The sequence below is a fragment of the Prionailurus viverrinus genome, chromosome D1 (assembly GCF_022837055.1).
Source record: "Prionailurus viverrinus isolate Anna chromosome D1, UM_Priviv_1.0, whole genome shotgun sequence".
NCBI lineage: Eukaryota > Metazoa > Chordata > Mammalia > Carnivora > Felidae > Prionailurus > Prionailurus viverrinus.
In genome coordinates, this window is record NC_062570.1 from 16,999,384 (window position 1) to 17,020,072 (window position 20,689).

At 49.3% G+C, this 20,689-nt stretch overlaps 1 protein-coding gene and 1 pseudogene across 2 annotated transcripts; both read right to left on the minus strand.

Moving 5' to 3' along the window:
- Nucleotides 1-2,737: 2,737 nt before the first annotated feature.
- THY1 (Thy-1 cell surface antigen) lies at nucleotides 2,738-7,606 on the minus strand. 2 transcript variants are annotated; one of them, XM_047876693.1, is made up of 4 exons: nucleotides 7,505-7,606; nucleotides 5,445-5,505; nucleotides 4,617-4,952; nucleotides 2,738-4,075 (listed from the first exon to the last, which is right to left on the minus strand). In XM_047876693.1, the coding sequence occupies exons 2-4, from the start codon at nucleotides 5,479-5,481 to the stop codon at nucleotides 3,963-3,965; spliced, it is 486 nt and encodes a 161-aa protein (XP_047732649.1). In that variant the 5' UTR covers nucleotides 5,482-5,505; nucleotides 7,505-7,606; the 3' UTR covers nucleotides 2,738-3,962. The 2 variants fall into 2 exon arrangements, with proteins under 2 accessions (XP_047732649.1, XP_047732650.1); XM_047876694.1 differs by having other exon boundaries at nucleotides 7,434-7,520.
- Nucleotides 7,607-17,243: 9,637 nt separating this feature from the next.
- On the minus strand, nucleotides 17,244-17,358 carry LOC125147250 (uncharacterized; annotated as a pseudogene).
- Between the last annotated feature and the right edge of the window lie 3,331 nt (nucleotides 17,359-20,689).

A 20,689-nucleotide genomic window follows, 5' to 3' on the forward strand; every position in this document is an offset into this window, starting at 1 on the left:
GCAGTGTAGAACCCGAATGGGGCTCGATCTCACGAACTGAACCGTGAGATCATAACCTGAGCCCAAATCAAGAGTTGGACACTTAACTCACTGAGCCACCCAGGAGCCCCAGTGGCTTCTTTTTCAGGTACGTTTAGGTTTAGTTGCGAAGGCAGGAAACTCCAAATAACAGTAGCACAAAGTCGGTAGTCCACAGCTGCTACCACGAAGTACCATCACTAGGAACAGAGGCTGCTATCTTGTGCTTCGTCATTTGTAACACACAGCTTCTATCTCATAGTCCGAGATGGCTGCTCTAGTTCCAGCCATCAAGTCCACATTCCAGCCAGCATAAAGGTAAATGGGGCAGAAAGGCATGTGTTTTTCCTTTAAGAGCACTTCATAGGAAGCACACGTCCTTTTGCCCTCACGTCCCATCGGAAAGAACTTAGCCGCGTAGGCACATCTTGCTGCAAGGGAGCTGGGAAATGCAGTCTTCATTCTGGACCACATGTTCCATTTCTAATTTGTGGGTCCTACTGCTGAGAAAGGAGGGGGAATACCCAGCAATGTCTGCCACAGCTTCCCTGCCTCATGGCACTGATCACTGCACTGAGATCAATTTCTTCTTCCTGGACTGCAGATTCCCTCAGTCAGGGGCTGTGTCTTTTAGGCACAGAGCCAGGTCCTTAATGTTTGTTCTACAAATAAATGATTCCAGCCGAACCATCTTATTTTGAATATTAGAGAAGTGAGGCATTAAAGAGTGAAGTGACCAGGGTCATCGAGTCCAGGTTCTGACCTAATTCAGGAAACTGCTTTACTGCAGACTGGGCAGGTGACCTCCACTGACCATGCCCACTGCTGGGCACTTCCCACCTCTCTGCTGGGCAGCTCCAGCCATCCAGGGCCCCTTCTGGGTGTGGAGCCGAGCCTGGCCTCCCTGGAACCCTCCTGTGGTCCCACGTTGCCCCCTACACCACGTGTCCACTTCCCATACCTTCCCCTGGCTCCAGGCGTTCCTCTGCCAGGCACGGATGCCTCCTGTGAGTCTTCACAGGACATGAGCCTCCCTGAGGCTAAGAGCCCTGGGCAGGAAGGCAATCCACCTCTGTCCTGGGCTGTGTGGAAGAGAGCTGATGGCCCCCACACTTCTCCAGGACTCTGAAGGGCTCCAGCTCCAACATTTCCCCTTAACCTGAGATGGCTGCTTTCTCGTGCAAAGACAGACGTGCTCTTTGCAGCCCGGAAGCTGCAAACACAGGGAGGGGATCGGGGGTCACGCTGAGGAGGCTGGAGGATGCAGGTCACAGGTACCCTGGACGCCGTGTAGATTTATTGGTTGACCAGTGAAAGTCCCTGCGTCTCCTCATGGTGGCCTCCTTGCCCGTCCCGAGGGAGTTGCTAGATGTTGGAGAGACCTTTACACTGTGCCCTGTGCAGCTAGTCCTCTGTCTCAGTGGATGATCTAGTCGGAAATGGGTGTGTGTGGAAAGGAGCTTCTGTTGCTGTTGAGCAAGAAGAATCCAGATCCCAAGGTAGGGACTGACATGGCTGAGGGGGACATGGGAGAGGGGTGAGGAGAAGTAAGGAGGCGGTTGATGGGCTGGGGTCTGGGGCATGTGGGCAGGAACCAGGGCAGGCCCCGCCCTCTTTATAATTAGCCATGTCACGGTGGACATCCCGCAGCCTCCTCAAGACCTTCTGACTTGCCCAGAGATGACCTGATGGCCGTTGTGGCCTGCCTCTGAGGGCCCAGATCTCCCCCAGCCCACGGCATGGTCTTTCTGGGTTGGCTTACGTTGTGAGGCCTGACGGCCCAGGCTTTAAGTTGTAGAGTTCCCTTTTGGGCCCGCCTGTTCCTCTCTTCTCTTTTCCTGCCTTCCTAGAGCCCCTGGTTCTCTGATGGCCTCTGTGGCTTCTTAAGCTAGCCTCACCCACTGCAGGCCTCAGGCTCTCCTCCCCCAAGCGTGGCTGCAGGGGGCAGCACCATCTCCCCAGGACCCTCTGCGTAGTGTGGCTGCTAAACTCCAGGGGAGCTGCTCCGGAGTGTGACAAAGGTCACATAGGAGGCTTTACACAGGTGCCAGGGGCTTGCGGTGTTGTGACAGTTGAGGCTTCACACCTGGCTCCTCAGTTCCTTCCAGAAAGCCCTTCCAATTTTAACTCTTACCACCCCACGGGTGGCATTCAAACTCCCTTCCCCCACAAAGGCTCTTTTTATTTTCTTGGCGTGGCGCTCAAAGCTCCCAGCAGGACTGAACAAGAGGCGCCTGTGTCCACTGGCGTCCTCTGGAGACCCCAGGCTGGCTGCACCATGCTGAGTGACGTGGGCCTCATGGTCGGTGATACACAGGCGGATCCCTCTCCCAACTCGCAGGCTTCTCTTGCCACCTTTTGGCACGGTCACTGCACGGGGCCACTGGCAAGGCACAGGCGTCGACGGGAGGTGTCAGGAAGAGTGGGAGTCGGGGGCATGAATTTAGATCCCGGGCCTTTAAGTAAAGGCTTAGAATCAGCCTCCACCATGGGGAATACGAAACGAATAAGCCCCTGGATGGTCACCACCGCCTTCCCCCAAATTTCCCGGGGCAAAGCCGGGAAGGCTCTCTGGGGGAACCCGGAACCACCTGGTGATCCTGTTGTCGCTCCCAGCGCGAGGATGGCCACTGATGTTCACATTCTACTCATTGACTCTTAGGGGAGCGGGCCTGGGGAGAGGTGGAGGGAGCAAAGCAGAGAAAGGCTAGAAGACAGATTCCAGAGGCTTGGTTTTATTGTACACTTTTCTTTTTCCTCAATGAGATACCATAAGCTGTGGTGGCACTACACACAGTCACAGGACGGGGCACAGCTGCCGGCTGGGGAGCTGGGTGTTGGGAAAAGCCATCTCTCGAGGCATGTCCCGCTCACGGGTCTCACTCCATGGGCTGCCTCAGACGCCCTTGCCCCCCAGGTCCCCGAGAGGACGGGCCTGTGGGGCAGAGGGCCGTCTCAAGGCTTGGCCACCGGCCAGAAGGGGCTGGCGCTGTCGGGGGAGGGAAGGAAGAGCCTCCCAAACGCGGGCCAAAGTCTGCTCTGCTCTGGGACTCTACCTGGCCTGACTTACTGCCTGCGGCCCAGAGTTCTGGAAGCTCTTAGGAGCTTGGGCCAGGCTGGGAGGAGGCTTGTCCTCTGCCACCCTCTCAACGGCTGCTTGAGGTGGTGAGGGACAGCAGGCTCTCGGTTTTAGTTTCATCAGGCAGAGAGGGCTGATGGACCCTCTCTTCTACCCCCTCTCTAACCCGCCAGTAGATTGGTCCCAGGCAGAATCTGCTTTTTCACGGGGCCGCACCAGGCCTGAGGCCCCTAGGGAACCTCGGCAGTTCCCTATGTGGAACTGCTTCCCGTATGTGGACGGCTTCTTGCTGTGGCAGAGGCTGCTCCTGGAGATGTTCCTTCTCTCCTCTTGTGAGGGGCCCCAGATGCTTGGTGGTGCCCTCGCATCCGGGCTCTTCGGGCACCATCCCTGCCTGCTGGGGGATGTGCTAGGCCCAGATGCATCCCATCCTCCTCCTCATCCAGGTCTCTCCTGGGCCTCTGGTCCTGGTGGGCAAGGATGATCCCCCCCCCCCCCCCCCCAGGGACTGGCATCCCTCCATCCTTCTACCCCTCCCATGCCCTCACTCTCCATCACATTCCCAACCCTGGCTTCCCTTTTCACAAACTCCTAAAGAAAAGGAAGGATAAACCAGACAGAAGCAACTCTGGAACAAAGAGTTAAAAAAAAAAAAAAAAAAAAGACAGCCAGTGGCGTGCGGAGAGGGTGTGAGCGGCAGTGGGACTGGGGAATGGGTAGACGATGGCATGCGGCACTGGGATTCCTTGTGAGGGGTAGGGTCCCCATTTCTCCCCAAGGTGTGTGAGGGATTGAGGGTAGGGGGTCAGCCAACTCCGAGAAGTAGGGTCTCTGGACTGGGCCTTGTGGCTTCCTGCCCAGCCAGTCACAGGGAGATGAAATCCATGGCCTGGAGGAGAGGCAGGGAGAGCAGAAGCAGCAAGAGCCACGAGGTGTTCTGGGCCAGCAGGCTTATGCCCTCACACTTGACCAGTTTGTCTGTGGGGAGAGAAGAGGGAGGAGGGGTAGGGCAGGAAAGAAGAGGCACCAGGATTCAGGCAGGCACAGGCCCTGAGAAGGGCACGTTCCCTTGGGGAGGCTGGTGTCAGGATGTCTTAGCCGGAACCAGGGCCTGTCTGCTCGACTAGAACCACCTGTCTTTCCCATGTGCAGGTTCCTGAGCTCTTGGACAAACATCATATCAGATCTTTATTAAGCATCATCAAAAGAAAACTATGGGTGTTTTCTAGGTGGGGAAGAGGAGGGCTGGGGAGGCCAAGTGATTTGCCCAGTCACGGTGGAAGTGTCCGCTCCACCACTCTGCCTGCCTCACCGTTCCCTCAGCCTTTCTCCCTATTCACACAGAGGGCAGTGGTTCCCCAGGGCACCAGGCAGCAGTTGGGGGAAGGGGGAGAGAGGTTTCTGGGGCCCCTCTCCTCTTCGGCCCAGTCGAGGGGGACTGCCTTGCTGTCCTAGCCAACCCTTTCCTCCCTAGCCTCCCTCTCCCAGCTCACTTGGACTTGTTGGGAGCTCGCCTCACCTCTGAGCACAGAGACATTCTTGCTGGAGCTGGTGGTAGACTGGCCAGAGAGCTGGAGTTCACATGTGTACATCCCCTCGTCCTTGGTGGTGAAGCCGGATAAGTAGAGGACCTTGATGTTGTACTTGCTGGTGAAGTTGGTTCGGGAGCGGTATGAGTGCTCAGGCACCCCCATAGTGCCAAAGATCACGTGCTTCTTCTTCTCACGGGTTATGCTGAACTCATACTGGATGGGGGAGGTGGTGGAGTTCTCGTGGCGGCAGTCCAGACGGAGGCTCTGGTCCACCAGGCAGGCTGTCAGGCTGGTCACCTTCTGCCCACGGGCTACCTGCAAGACTGGCACCGGCAGTGCCCACATCCAAGTTGGGGGGCCCTGCAGAGCCGGGGGCCTCCCACCCACATTAACAGTAGAGAATGGCCTGGCCAGGGAGGGCACAAGGGTCTGTTCTTTGGGCACCCTTCCCCACCCCAGAGGTCCCCGAGGGCCAGTTCAACCTCCCCGTTGCAAACTCAGCCCCCCTCCCTCATCTTCTTTAGTCCTGGGTGTTACAGGGGCAGGAGATCTTGGGGAGCTGATGTAGGTTCCTGGTTTCCATTTGGAGATTCCACCTCAGTGTGGGGCAGACTCAGTAGACTGCTTTTCCAAAAGCCACCTCAAGCAGGCAGAAGATCAGCTAGGCTGCTCAGCTGATTTAGGGATGAAAAAGAGCCCTCTCTCCCTTTGTCACCTCCTCCCTCTGAGGTTGGCAGGAAGAAGCTCGCTCCTCTGAAGGGAAGGAAGCCAGCGTGCTTTGAATCCCAATCCCAGCCCTGCCCCTTGCCCAGTACCTGTCAGCAAAACAGCGATGCCGATGGTGGGGTTCATGGTGCAGAGAGCTCAGTCCTCGATCTGGGGGTGGGATAGGATGGGTATCAGCCAAGAGGTGGGGTAGGTGTGCCCACACTTGCTGCTCGGGCTGGAGGGCCTCTGCCATGATGGCCCCGGCAGCCATGGAAGCTGCTCTCCATGGTTGTCCCCTCCCACTTACTAGTGAATGTGACACTGCCACTAGGTGCTTTGCCTCCTCCAGGAAAGCAAGGGGGAGGGTGGACACACCCTATAATGGTGTGTGTCTGCTGAACTCTTTGAGTGAGTGACTTTTACCATCTCCTTTTCCCTTCGGGAAGGCAAAGTAGACGTATCACAACATTTACCACCTTAATCATTTTTAAGTGTCCAGTTCAGCAGTGTTAAGTTCACTCGCATTGTGGTGCAACCCCCAGAACTCTTTTTATTTTGCGGCACTAACACTCTACCCATCCCACAAAAACCCCCCATTCAGGGGCTTTCTGTTTCTTGTTCAGGAGAAAATCCCCAGTGCCCAAACAGTTCCTGGCATATAACAGATGCTCAAAAGATACCGAACGAATGAAAGAATCAGCTTTAGATACCTACGGCATGGTGATGGGTTTAGGAAAAATGATAAACCTTTGGCACTGAGGACTGCTCCATAGTAAGTGACCCACAAACATTAATTTCCTTCCTGTGAAAGGACTGTGTGGCTAACGTGCTTCCAGATAGGACTGTCCCTGGCACACAGCTAACGGTGTTCCCGAATGTCTGTGAGGGAAAGCGACTGTGCTCTCTGATTGCATATGTTCTCTGATTGCAGGATGTTTCCAAAAAATCCAGCCCTCTGGGCATGTCTCTTGAGCCCTGCTACAGTAGACTCCCTGCCTGGGCTCTGTGCCTTGTCTTTTTCCCAAGCCTACTCTGGACCAATATCCCGGCGTCCACACGGGGCAGATAGCTTGGCCTGTCCGCATCAGGGCTCACCGGGGAGAGGCCACGGGAGTGGCCTGCGCCGGGGGATTGGGGGGGGGGGTACGATTGCCCTGGTGCCTGTGCCCAGGTGCACCGCCAGTCGAATCCCAGGGTCCCTGGCGCTCAGCCCTGAGGCTGGGGGAGGCTGAGGTCCCGCGAAGCCTGAACCTGCAGTCCGTACCCCTTCGGACTTGTAACTGAGAGGTGCCGTTGGGGAAGAAAGGGGGTCGGCATCTGGCTTTGACTCAGACATTTGAGTTGTGGAGGAGGGGTGTGAGCTTGAGATCTAGGAGGGAAAGGGGAAGCCTCGGCTAGAGGGCTAGAGCGGGGAAGAAATGGAGCTGGGGCTGGAGGAGGGCTGGAGAGCCAGAGGGGGGTGGTTACCGAGCGGTAGGGGAGGCACAGATGTTTTCATTTCCCCTGCTCTGTGTCCCTGCAGCCCAGAGCCCAGAGAAGTTCTGCGCTCCCACCCTCTCCAGCCGCCGTTTGACTAGCCCCATCCTCATTCCGTTTCTGAATTTCACTCGGCTCCTCTCCCAATTGAGGTCCCCCTTCCCCCGCTCACCCTTTCTCAGTTCTCCCCTCCCCCCCGTCCGCCCGCCTTCCAGTCCCCGCCCGCAGCACTGCGGTTCCCCGGTCCTTTGACGCCCCGCACCCAGCCCTCCGCGAGGTCGCAGGGCAGAGATTCCCTCCAGCCGGCGGTCATCCGTCCTCTCGCCGCAATTTCACCGCCCCCACCCCACGCCTTGGCGAGCTCGGTTTGGGGACGTCTGTGTGGAGAGCAGAACCCAAGGCTGGCTCTCCTTGGCGCCCTTCCTCCAGGTTCTCCTCCTGCGCCCCAGCCCCAGACAGCCGTCCCTTCAGCGGGCGAGAGCCCGGGAGCTCCTACCGCAGAAGGCGGGGTGCGGCCCGGCCCCTGGCCTGCAGCGAGCAGTTGCGTCCCGCTCTCCGCTGCCTGGGAAGCCGACCCCTCCCCGAGCACCACGGAGCTCCCTGCCGGGGCGCCCCCGAACCTTTTCCCGAAGCCTCGGGTCGGGAGGGCCTCTCCCAGCGCCCCGGGCGCCGCCCTGGCTCCTGCTCCCACCTGGGCTCCCGTCCTCTGCCGCTGCAGCCTCCCCCGGACGCACCGCCGCCTCCAGTTGCAGCACCCTGCCGGCGCCCGCAGTTTTCACCCGGGGTGGGAGTGGAGGAGCGGGGAGGGCCCGGGACTCGGCCAATCAGAGCCCGAGTGGGGAGGGGGGGGGGGAGCGAGGAAGGATGGCAGAGGGCGGAGGAGGTAGCCTGGTATAGATGTGGGAGAGTGGCCGTCTGCCGCAGAAAGGGGACCTCACCCTGTGGCCGGCAGGCCAGGCCAGGGACAAGAGGGTTCAGGACCCCGGGGATCCGGGTGGGGCAGCGCAGGGAACACTAGGCGCTCCCCAGAACCCCGAAATGATTGCTCCCCTTTTAAGGCTTTAACCCTTTCTTCCGACTGGCCGAGGCTTCAGAAGCCTGTGGGAAAACCAAGGGGTAAGGGGTGGAGGAGGCAGGGCAGCCACCCGCCCCTTTGGTCAGTGCCCACGCCTCCTCCCGCCTCCTCCTTTCCTTTTCGGCTGGAGCCCATCTCCCTGGAGCCTCCAGTGAGAAGTTTTGGAGTTGGAATATTCCAGGCTTTCTCCAAAGGAAGATGGCGGGGTGTTTTTCCACATTGGAGCAGCTCTTCAGAAGCAAGGCAGGCACTGCGTCCTGCCGGTCCTTCCTGATCCTGAGCCCTGCCCCACTCCCTCCTCCATCCTAGAACACCTAACCCTTTCGGGGGCTTTCTGCTCTGGGGCATTCAGTCTCCCTCTACTCCTGGACTGGCACCTCCCAGGGCAGATAGCCAGGAGGTTCTTCTCGATTTCATATAGTCCTCCTGATCCTAGGCAACCCTCCCCCCCACCGCCCCCTGCGTAGTGAGTAACTGCTTGCTTGGTCTTCAGACAGGGGCAGGAGTACTGGTTTCTGCCAGACATTGTGCCGGGCACATGACATCCCTGGCTGTGCTGACCTCACAACGGTATGTGGGGTTCGTCCCATCCCACTCCCAGTCCTATTTCGTGGAGTGGGAGAGCTGACCAGCCCACCTGAGCTGTGTGTGGAACCCTCGGTCCTCAGTGCTGAGCCACTCAGCTGCTGTGTCTCAGCCCAGTGGGACGGGACAATGTGGAACTGTGGGGGAAGGGGAGAAGACAGGACCGCTAGAAAGGAATGGAGGAAACTAGGCTTTTGATTCCCTGGGGCATCCACCCTAGCTCAGTCAATTTCAAGTCACCAGAAGCCCTTGGATCTTTTTTTCTTTTTTTTCTTTTTTGGTGGCCAGTGCCAATGACTTGTCGCTCCCACCCACAGGTGAGGTGAATTTTTTTCAATGAAGGTTTATTTGTTTGATTTGCATCTTCATGGCCTTTTTGTGAATTCTGGTTGGGACATCCTGTAGGCTGGCCCTGCCTCCCGGCCATCTGCCCGCCCCTTCTCCTATTTCTTCATAGCAGTCAGCCCTGGCACCTTAGCTGCAGTTTCCATTACTGCAGTAGCACTGTTGGAAGTCATCCCTGGGCTAGCAAGTGGGAGATTTACTTCCCTCTGCCTCCCTGGGAGGTTAGGTGGCCTCCTAGTACTGAGAATGATGGAACCTTCCAACTGCAAGGAGCTTTGAGGATGGTCCAGTGTAGGGGTAATTCACTGTGGTAAATAGCAGAAGCTCTGGGGGCATTTTATGAAAAATGCAGTCATCCCTGCCCACCTGGGGTCTCCCTAGTCCAGTATTCCTGCTGCCTGTGTCTGCACTTTTCACAGGCTCCCCAGGGTCTGGGAACTGCAGAACACTGGCCTAATAAGATCATCCCTCTTCCATAGATCAGGCAGTCTGGCTTCTCATTGTCTGTAGGATAATTTTTAAGGGCCTGGGTGTCCTGGCTGTCAGCCTTCACCACCATTTCATCTTGTCCGTTTATCTTCCTGCTACATGCCAGAAAGGCTGGCCTCCTCCCTGTCACTCCCTGCATTGTGTTCTTTTTTTGCCTAACAGCTTTCTGATTCTCAGTCCAGGGACCTTTCCTATCAGAGCACAGTTGCTTTAGGCTGGGGTCTATCCCTCTTCTCTCTCTTTCTCTCTCTCTCTCTCTCTCTCTCTCATACACACACACACACACACACACACACACACACACACACACACACACACACAGGTGGGACTGGAGACTGTTCCTTTTTTTGGCAGAACATGGGGATACCCAGAGGCATTTTAACTACAGAAGCTATCAGGGCTCTGGCTGGATGAGACCCTGGATGCTCTTCCCCACGCTGTGGCCGAGTCTCTGAGCGTTGTTGGATGGAAAGCTTTGCTGTGCTATTTTGATGAGGTTATGAGGACCTGGCCTCCTTTCTGGGTCCCCAAGCACTTTACCTCGGGAAGGGGAGGGGAGTGTGGACTCCAGAGGGTATGGCAGTTGTGTGTTTGCTAAAGCAAGATCTCTGGCTGATTGGAATTGATGGTTCAAATGAGATAATCTGGGGGCAGGGATGGGACCAGATGGTGAAGGGGAGATTTAAAAACTCCCACTTGCTGGGTACCCGGGTGGTTCAGTTGTTTAAGCATCCGACTCTTATTTTGGCTCAGGTCACGATCTCATGGTTCATGGGATCGAGCCCCGCGTTGGGCTCTGCACTGGCAATGCAGAGCCTGCTTGAGATTCTCTCTCTGTCTCTCTCTTTGTGTCCCTCCCCCACTCACATGTGTGTGGTTTCTCTCTCAAAATAAATAAACATTTGAAAAAGATTATAAAATAAATAAACTTAAAAGGAAAAAAAGAGGTCCTCCTATTTGCTAATGGGACAGGATCAGGGTGCTGAAAGCAGGAAGGGTTTAGAGGAATCCACCCAAAGCAAGATTTCCTGACAGCCTGTGGCTGCCCTATTGGTTCCTTAGAACTGACTTTCGCATCATCTCCAGTTGCTCTAGCTAGAGACACACGGGGTGAAAACTCCTCTAAAAATGCATATTCCTTTAGGGTGACCATAGGACTCCCAGCCATTCACTCTTCTTCTTCACCAATTTCGTCAGATCGGGTTTATAGAATCACACAGGTGACAGAAGCTGTTCTATCGTTTTATAGCTGGAAACAGGTCCAAGAGGATAATGATTTGTCAAAGGACCGACAAGTACTTTGGAGCACTTCCAGGACTGGTTGTATCCTAGATCTCCTGACTCCACATACAGTGGTCTCCACTGGCCCTGGGGTGGGACTTCAGACTTCTACTAGACTGATTTCTCTGGTCCATGGTGAAATAAGAGTAACGAGGACAGTGTGGGACACTCTAAACATAGCCATCAGGTTGCCACCTTGTTCTGATCACCGCCTCCTCACCGTGTTGATGAGGGAGGGATTTTCACCCTTGGGTTCCAGAGATGGCTGAACACATGGCACCTGACACCAGACAGGTGAGATCGACAGTAGGTTATTGGTCATGTATGCTCACAGCCCAGAGGAGGACCCTGCACACAGGAGTTGCACAGCGGAGTGAACAGCCAGGAGCAGGGGGAGGCAGGCTTTGTTGGCTAAACAGTGGGACGCCCGTTTCCAGCCGGAGGATTTGGTTGGCTTGTTGACTAATTCTGTGGGCTGGCATGGAACTGAAGCCTGCTGCTTGGGGACAATCAGGAACCATGCCTAGTCCCCATGATAAAGAGGGTCGATTGGCTAGGGGAACTCCTTAGCAGGAGCCAAGCTGGAAGAAGGACTTGTGGCTAGATGGTCCAAATTTTATCAGATGTCAAGACAGCACATACTGTTGAGTCCCAATTTGGGGCTACTTGAGGTCTTATCACACATACTTGCCCTTCCTTGGGAAGGCCTACGCTTTCCTTCTAAGGTTATGCCTTTCTGCTTCTTTGAAGTGATGGCGGTAGGTGGCATGTGTGTTTTGAATGCCCAAAGGCAAGAAGGGAAATTTGGTAACTTTGTGTTGATCTGCAAATTTCTTTGGAAACATGACTGGTCTCCAAAATTCAAACATCTTGGAATCAAGTGCTGTAGTCTGCGTGGCCTCTCCTAATCTCTAGTTGAGGTGAACTCTCCAAGTGAGGTCACTTTCTGAAGTTCATGTTTGGTTGGAGAGTATGACAAAAAATGAAAGTTAACTCTTAGAACACAGGGAAGAGGGCAAGAGGACAAAGCACCATGGAGATATAATTTTCAACATTTATTTAAAAATCTTTGGGGCACCTGGGTGGCTCAGTCGGTTGAGTCTGACTTCAGCTCAGGTCATGATCTCACGGTTTGTGGGTTCGAGCCCCGTGTCGGGCTCTGGGCTGACAGCTCGGAGCCTGGAGCCTGCTTCGGCTTCTGTGTCTCCCTCTCTATCTGCCCCTCCCTTGCTCGCACCGTGTCTCTCTCTGTCTTTCAAAAATGAATAAACATCAAAAAAATATTATTCATGGATGTATGATTAAATAACATTATTCTGGGCACAGTGGTCTAGGCATGGGGCTAGACCCTGGAATTACAAAGATCAACAGAGCACAATCTCTGCCTTCTAAGGGCTGTCCAGTGGGGGAGACAGAAATGGTATAGAGATAATTAGAAAACAGTAGGGTAAAGGCAAAGGTAGAGATGTGTACAGAGTATTGTGGGACCCCAAAGGAGGGGCAAGTGACCACCCAGTCTGTCAGAGAGGCTTTCTTGGAGGAGGAACATGAATTGAGTCTTTAAGGGTGAATGGGAGTTGCCCAGGAGTGGTGGGTTGTTACATTAACAGTCTCCAGTGAATCATGCGTCCTGGTACCCATGCCCTTTGTGTGATTCCCTTCCACATTTGTTCTGGGCTTGGCCATGTGCCTTGTTTTGGCCAATGGGCCATCAGCAAATGAGATGCAAACAGAAGCTTGGTAAATGCTTGTATGTTGAGACTTGCCTTCTTGGAATTCAGTTGCCATGTGAGGAAGTTGGAGCTAGCCGTGTGGAGAACTGAGGTGCCTCAGTAGCCGCCAGTTGACTGCCACATGGTCATAAAAGCATGTGCGATCACAAAAGCATGTGTAATTCCTACTGATGCCACATAGAACAGAAATAAAGCATCCCAGATAAGCCTACTAAGTTGGTTCTAAAACCTGGATACAAATTCTGATATTGCTTCATCAAGAAGTAAAGTCTGTGTCTCCCCCTCTTGAATCTTAATGGGGATGTAACTGCTTCAGCCAATAGAATATGGCAGAAGTGATGCTAAAAGACTTTTGAATTTACATCTTGAAAGACCTTATAGCTTTTACTTTGTTTGCTAGAATACTCACTTTTAGGGCCTCGGTATAAAATGTCTGAGTATCCTGAGGCCCTGCTGTAAGGAAGCCCTTGTCACATGGGGAGGCATTGTGTAGACACTTTGGTAGGCAGTCCCGGGTGAATTTAGCTTTCAGAGTCATTTCAGCCCAGACTCCAGACATGTAAATAAAGAAGCGTCCAGATAATCTCAGCCCCAAAGCTGTTTGAGTTGTCCACCTAGCTGCTCAGATTTTCAAGTAGAGGCCCCAGATGTTGTGGGACAGAGACAAGTCTGAATCCCTAACCACGGAATTCATGAGTTTAACAAAATAGTGGTTGTTTTAAGCTATTGTTTTAGGTGGTTTGTTATGTAATGATAGACATCTGATACATATATGGGTGCCCAGAAGTGTGATGCTACCTTAAAACACTGAACAGATGGCATTCGGAACAGGGAAATGGGTGAAGGCTTGAAGGACAGGCAATAAGAATTGTGAATGTACTGGCAAGGGAGCTGGAAACCGCTTGGACCAAGGGTGACCAGTGTTATTTAGTGCTGTGGCCACTGGCAGAAAGTGTGCCTAATGAATTTGTGGGTTTGGCTTAAGAGATATGGAGATGGAATGTTAAAAGTGCCATCCAGGTGCTTCCAGCTGGCATGTCAGGTGTTATAAGGGAGCGATCAGCTAAATAAGGATCTGTCCAGTTTGCTGGGTTGGAAAAGAAAAGTAGTTCTCATTTTCAGTCTCTCCAGCAGGCGACAGATTCCCAAAGTAAGAATTGGCCTAAAGGTAAAGATGAAATCAAGGGTATGATTGTAGAACCTCTGTTAACACCCCAAGAGGATTTAAGGTGGTGTCTAGTAGGCCTTCTCAGTTAAACAAAAGGGTTTCTAAGAATATTAAAGATGTTGTTCCATAGCTGAAGTAGAGTCTTCTTGAAAGTAACTATGCATGTGGCTTTTGGTGCAAGAAGTGAACCCAATAATACTCATAGAAAATCCATAAAGTTTTGAAGAGTACTGTTTTGGAAGAAACTCTATTAGTTTGGGCTAACATGAACGGAAATAGTTAAAAAAGGGAAAGGAGGCCTTTGGGCCCCCCACTTTCTATGGGCAGTAAGCTGGCCAATAGTCACAAGGGACTTTTCTTATGGAAAAGAGAATCCTCTCAGAGGGTAGATCCAGGAGCCTAGTGGGTATAACTAGAAGCCAAGGAGAACTGGACTTTATTCAAGTAACATCCCTGCTTCCAAAGGAGGGGGGTCCTGATAACAGAACCTGGCTGGATTTCAGAATTGCTTTGAATCAGTGATTGCTATGTGCCTCCCATTTCTCTTTTAATGGGAATGTCTATTGAGGCTATTCTATGCCTGCTTCACAGTTGTATGTTGGGCACATGGAGGGCAGATGTCTTGTCTTACTAGTTCACAGGTCTGTGAATCAAGAGGAGCCACACCTGAGGAGTTGTACCCCAGGAGGCTCAGCTACATCCAGACTTGCTTCATATTGTGAGATCATAGACCTTGAGCCTGGTGTCATGACTGAATACTATTTTGGGTGTTTTGGGAAGGATGAGTATATCTCACATGTGGGAAGGCTGTGCATTGGTAGGGGTAGAGGGCAGACTGGTAGGTTGCTCTGTTAATGTCCCCCCAGTGAGTCACACCTCTTCCACATTGATTCTGGGCTCAGCTATATGACATGCTTTGGTCAATGGAACTTCAGCAAATGTGATGCAGGCAGAGACTTCCTAAGTGCTTGCTCATTAGGGCTTGCTTCTTGGAGAACCCAACTGCCACATGAGGAGCCCAGACTAGCCAAGGGGAGAAACCTGAATTGAGATGCTCCAGCTGGCAGCCTTACCCAATGACTAGACACTGTGTGAGTTCCTCTTGGAGCATCCAGCCCCAGTGCACCTGTCAGCTGACCATAGTGCATGGGTGAGCCCAGCCAACTCAGTTTGGAGCATATCTACGCACTGTTCCAGCTGATCTGTAACCAAACTGATGATTCACAGATTAGTGGTTACCTTTAGTTACTAGTCTGAGTGGTTTGATATACAGCAATAGATAACAAATGAACCAGATGGAGAGAAGGAAGGGCATTGAGACAGAGGGGATGGTACGAGCAAAGGCATAGAGACAAAGCAAAGCAAAGTGGGTATGCGAAAATGCAGGCAGTTTGGGGTTGTCTGAGACAGTGCACGTTGAGAGGGAACATTGGAGAAATGGGGAAGAGCCAGCCGAGAAAGCCCTTGTCTCTTTGGGCATGGGTGATGGGGAGTCAACAGTGGTCTACAGAAGGGTACAGATAGATGCATTCTTTAGAAAAATTACTCTAGGGACAGAATAGGGGATGAACAGAGGGCCATGTAGACCCTCTCCTGGCCAGGTGGTTTTTTACTCTTTTACTATGTTCAGAGCAGTGTTAGGGAGGACACCTTGGGAAACAAGGTGGTATGATAGACACTGCCTTGAGGTCAGGGTCAGTGTCTGTCTTGTTTACTGCTATATCTTTGGGACCTCCAGGTCCCAGCACAAAGTCGCTTCTCAATTGTATGTATGTATGTATATATGTATGTATGTATTTGAAGTATAGTTGACATCCAATATATATTTTTTGGTCATGTTTTCTAAATTTATTTTTGAGAGACAGAGACAGAGCACAAGTCAGGGAGGGGCAGAGAGAGAGGGAGACACAGAATCCGAGGCAAACTCCAGGCTCTGAGCTGTCAGCCCAGAGCCTGACGCGGAGCTTGAACTCACGAACTGTGAAGATCATGACCCGAGCTGAAGTCAGACGCTTACCCGACTGAGCCACCCAGGCGCCCCCAAACAATATATATTTTTTAAGTTTTTATTTAAATTCGTTAGTTAACGTAGAGTATAATACTAATTTCAGGTGTATGACAGTGATCCGACAATCACATTAAAAAATGCTCACCATAGTAAGTGTAGTTACCCTCTGTCACCATATGAAGGTATTAACCATATTGTTGACTGTATTCCCTATGCTGTACTTTTCATCCATGTGACTTATTTATCTTACAATTGGAAGTTTGTATCTCTTAATCCCCTTCACTTATTTTGCCCATTTCCTTACCCCCCTCTCCTCTGGCAGCCACCAATTTGTTCTCTGTATTTTTAAGTCTGTTTCTGGTTTTTTTGTTTGTTTGTTTTTTTTAGATTCCACATGTAGATGAAATCATACATTTGTCTTTCTCTGTCTGACTCATTTCACTTAGCATAATGCCATCCACGTTTCATTCTATTTTGTGGCTGAGTAATATTCCATTGTGAATATATGCCACATCGTCATCTAAGGATCTATCAATGAGCTCACAGATTGCTTCCAGATCTTGGCTATTGTAAAGCTGCATTAAGCAGAGGGGTACATATATTTTTTCACGTTAGTGTTTTCATTTTCTTTGGGTGAATATCCAGAAATGGCATTGCTGGATCATATGGTAGTTCTGTTTTTGAGGAATCCCCTATACTATTTCCCATAGTGGCTGCATCAATTTACATTTCCACCAACAGCACGCAAGGCTTCCCTTTTCTCCACATGCTCACCAACACTTGTTATTTCTTGTCTTTTTGATTCTAGCCATGCTGATTGGTGTGGGGTGATCTCATTGTGGTTTTGATTTGCACTTCCCTGATGGTTAGTGATGTTGAACATCTTTTTTGTATGTCTTTTGGCCATCATGTATCTTCTTTGGAAAAATGTTCAGGTTCTCTGCCCATTTTTTATTTATTAAAAAAATTTAATGTTTATTTATTTTTGAGAGAGAGAGAGAGAGAGCGCGAGTGAGCAGGGGAGGCACAGAGAAAGAGGGAGACACAGAATCCGGAGCAGGCTCCAGGCTTGGAGCTGTCAGCACAGAGCCCGATGCGGGGCTTGAACTCACAAACTGGGAGATCATGACCTGAGCCCAAGTCAGATGCTTAACCGACTGAGCCACTCAGGTGCCCCTCTGCCCATTTTTTAAATAACATTGTTTTTGTTTGTTTTTGGAGGTGAGTTGTATGAATTCTTTATATGTTTTAGATATTAACTCCTTATTAGATACATCATTTGCAAATATGTCTCCCGTTCAGTAGGTTGCCGTTTCATTTTCATGTATCTGTTTTTCTTTTTTTAAAAAAAATTTTTTTTTCAATGTTTTTTATTTATTTTTGGGACAGAGAGAGACAGAGCATGAACGGGGGAGGGGCAGAGAGAGAGGGAGACATAGAATCAGAAACAGGCTCCAGGCTCTGAGCCATCAGCCCAGAGCCCGACGCGGGGCTCGAACTCACGGACCGTGAGATCATGACCTGGCTGAAGTCGGACGCTTAACCTACTGCGCCACCCAGGCGCCCCTGTATCTGTTTTTCTGCCAGTACTGTACTGTTTTGGTTTCTAAAGCTTTGTAGTAAAGTTCAAAATCTGAGATTGTGATGTCTCCAGCTTTGTTCTTTCTTCCTCAATATTGCTTTAGCCAGTCAAGGGTCTTTTGTGGTTCTGTACAAATTTTAGGAGTTTTTTGTTCTAGTTCTGTGAAAAATACTGCTGGTGTTTTGATAGGCATTGCATTGCACGTCACTCTTGCACAGGGACCATGCTAATTTTCTCTGTATTGTTCCAGTTTTAGCATATATTGCTGCCGAAGCGAACGCTGATAGAGATCACGTTGAATCTGTAAATTGCTTTGGGTCGTATGAACATTTTCACAATATTAATTCTTTCAATTCCTGAACAGGGTATATCTTTCCATTTATTTGTGTCATCTTCAATTTCTTTCATCAGTATCTTACAGTTTTCAGAAGTATAGGTCTTTCACCTCCTCGGTTAAGTTTATTCCTAGATAATTTATTCTTTGTGATGCAATTGTAAATGGGATTGTTTTCTTAATTTCTGTTTCTGCTAGTTCATTATTAGTGTGTAGAGACACAACAGATTTCTGTATGTTAATTTTGTATCCTGCAGCTTTACTGAACTTGTTTATTAGTGCTAACAGATTTTTTTTTGTTGTTGTTTTTTGGTGGCGCCTTCAGGGTTTTCTATATATAGTATCAGTCTGCAAATAGCGACAGGTTTACTTCTTCCTTACTAATTTGGAAGACTTTTATTTCTTTTTCTTGTCTGATTGCTATAACTAGGACTTCCAATACTATGTTGAATACAAATAGTCAAAGTCCTTGTCTTGTTCTTGATCTTAGAGAAGAAGCTTTCAGCTTTTCACCACTGAGTGTGATGTTAGCTGTGATTTTGTCATACATGGCCTTTATTTAAAGTTGAGGTATGTTCCTTCTTTAAAAAAATTTTTTTTAATGTTTGTTTATTTTTGGGGGGGGTCGTGTGTGAGCGGGGGAGAGGTAGAGAGAGAGGGAGATGCATAATCTGAAGCAGGCTCCAGACTCTGAGCTGTCAGCACAGAGCCCGATGTGGAGATTGAACTCATGAACCATGAGATCATGACCTGAGCTGAAGTCATACACTTAACTGACTGAGCCACCCAGGTGCCCCAAGGTATGTTCCTTTTATACCCACTTTGTTGAGAGTTTTTATCATGAATGAATATTGACTTTTTTTAAATGCTCTTTCTGTATCTATTGAGATGATCATATGATTTTTATTCTTCATTTTCTTCATAGGGTATATCATGTTGATTGATTATGGTTATTGAACCATCCTTGAATCCCTGGAACAAGTTCCACATGATTGTGGTGAATCATCCTTTTAATGTTGAATTCAGTTTGCTAATATTTTGTTAAGGATTTTTGCATCTGTGTGTTCATCAGGAATATTGGCCTCTTTTCTTCTTTTCTTTTTCCTTTCCCTATCTTTCTTTTTCTTTCTTTCTTGTCTTTGATTTTGGTATTAACGTAATGCTGGGCTCATAGAAATTTGGAATTTCTCTTTTTTCCTGATTCAGTCTTGGGAGACAGCTTCTAGGAATTTATCTGTTTCTTCTGGGTTTCCAATTTGATGGTGTATAACTTTTCATAGTTTCTTATAGTCCTTTGTATTTTTATGTGGTGTCAGTTGAAATTTACCTTTCATTTCTGATTTTATTTATTTGAGTTCTCTCTTTCTTTTGATGAGTTTGGTTAAAGGTTAGTCCATTTTGTTTATCTTTTTAAAATTCCAGCTCTTAGTTTCATTGATTTTTTTTTGGTCTCTATTTTATTTATTTCTACTCTGATCTTTATTATTTCCTTCCTTCTGCTAACCTTGGACTTTGTTTGTTGTTCATTTTATAGTTCCTTTAGGTGTAAGGTTAGATTGTTTATTTGAGATTTTTCTTATTTCTTGAGATAGACCCATATCACTGTAAACTTCCCACTTAGAACTGCTTTTGCTGAGCTGACAGCACAGAGCCTGACACAGGGTTTGAACTCGTGAACTGTGAGATCATGACCTGAGTTGAAGACAGATGCTCAACCGACTGAGCCACTCAGGTGCCCCTACAGTTTTTGTTTTAAGGTCTGTTTTGTCTAACATAAATGTTGCTACCCCAGCTTTTTTTTTTCACTTTCATTTCCATGGAATATCTTTTTCTCATCCCTTCACTTTCAGTCTACATGTATCTTAAGGCCTGAAGTGAGTCTTTTATAGGCAGCATACAGACGACTCTTATTGTTTTAAATCCATTCAGTCACCCTGTGTCTTTTGATTGGAACATTTAGTCCATTTGTATTTAAAGTAATTGTTGATAGGTATGTACTTATTGCCATTATGTTAATTGTTTTCTGTGTGTGTGTGTGTGTGTGTGTGTGTGTGTTTGTAATTCTCTGTACCTCTTCTCTCTCTTGCTCTCCTCCATTCTGATTTGATGAGTTTCTTTAGTGTTATGCTTAGATTTCTATCTCTGTTTTTTTGTGTATCTTTTATAGGTTTTTGGCTTGTGGTTACCATGAGGTTTGTATATAATATCCTGTGTATATAGCAGTCTATTTTAAATTGACAATCCTTTAAGTTCAAATACATTCTCAAAGCATTGCATTTTTACTCGATGTATCAATGTATATGACATCGTATTTTATATCTTTTTATTTTTATGTACCTTTAATTATTGTAGATATAATTTATTTCACTACTTTTGTCTTTTAACCTTTGTACCAGCTTTGTAGGTGATTGATCTACTACCTTTACTGTATGCTTACTTTTGTTGGTGAATTTTTTTCCTTTCATAATTTTCTTTTAGTTATGGCCTTTTTTCTTCTCCTTAAAGAAGTCCTTTTAACATTTCTTTTTTTTTAATGTTTGTTTATTTATTTTTAAACAATTTTTTTTTAATATTTATTTTTGAGACAGAGAGAGACAGAGCATGAACAGGGGAGGGGCAGAGAGAGAGGGAGACACAGAATCTGAAACAGGCTCCAGGCTCTGAGCTGTCAGCACAAAGCCTGATGCGGGGCTCGAACTCACAGACCGTGAGATCATGACCTGAGCCGGAGTCGGACGCTTAACCGACCGAGCCACCCAGGCGCCCCCCAATGTTTATTTATTTTTGAGACAGAGAGAAACAGAGCATGAACGGGGGAGGGTCAGAGAGAGAGGGAGACACAGAATCTGAAACAGGCTCCAGGCTCCGAGCTGTCAGCACAGAGCCCAACGCGGGGCTCAAACTCATGGACCGCAACATCATGACCTGAGTCAAAGTCGGATGCTTAACCGACTGAGCCACCTAGGTGTCCCGTTTTAACATTTCTTTTAAGGGTGGTTTGGTGGGGTGATCTTTTTAAGTTTTTGTTTGTCTGGGACACTCTTTCTCTCTCCTTCAACTCTGAATGATAATCTTGACAGGTGGAGTATTCTTGGTTGTAGGTTTTTTCCTTTCAGCACTTTGAATATATCCTGCCACTCTCTTCAGGCCTGTAAAGTTTCTGCTGAGAAATAAGCTGATAGCTTTATGGGATTTCCTTTATATGTAACTAGCGGCTTTTCTCCTGCTGCTTTTAAGATTCTTTATCTTTGATTATTGTCATTTTAATTATTCAAT

Bases quoted from the DNA above. Each gene is read 5' to 3' on its own strand.
- THY1 (XM_047876693.1), bottom strand. From the start codon at position 5,481: ATGAACCCCACCATCGGCATCGCTGTTTTGCTGACAG. The intron at 4,953-5,444 runs GTACTGGGCAAG...TGCCGGTGCCAG, and splicing joins CATCGCTGTTTTGCTGACAG to TCTTGCAGGTAGCCCGTGGG. The intron at 4,076-4,616 runs GTGAGGCGAGCT...CTCTCCCCACAG, and splicing joins GAATGTCTCTGTGCTCAGAG to ACAAACTGGTCAAGTGTGAG.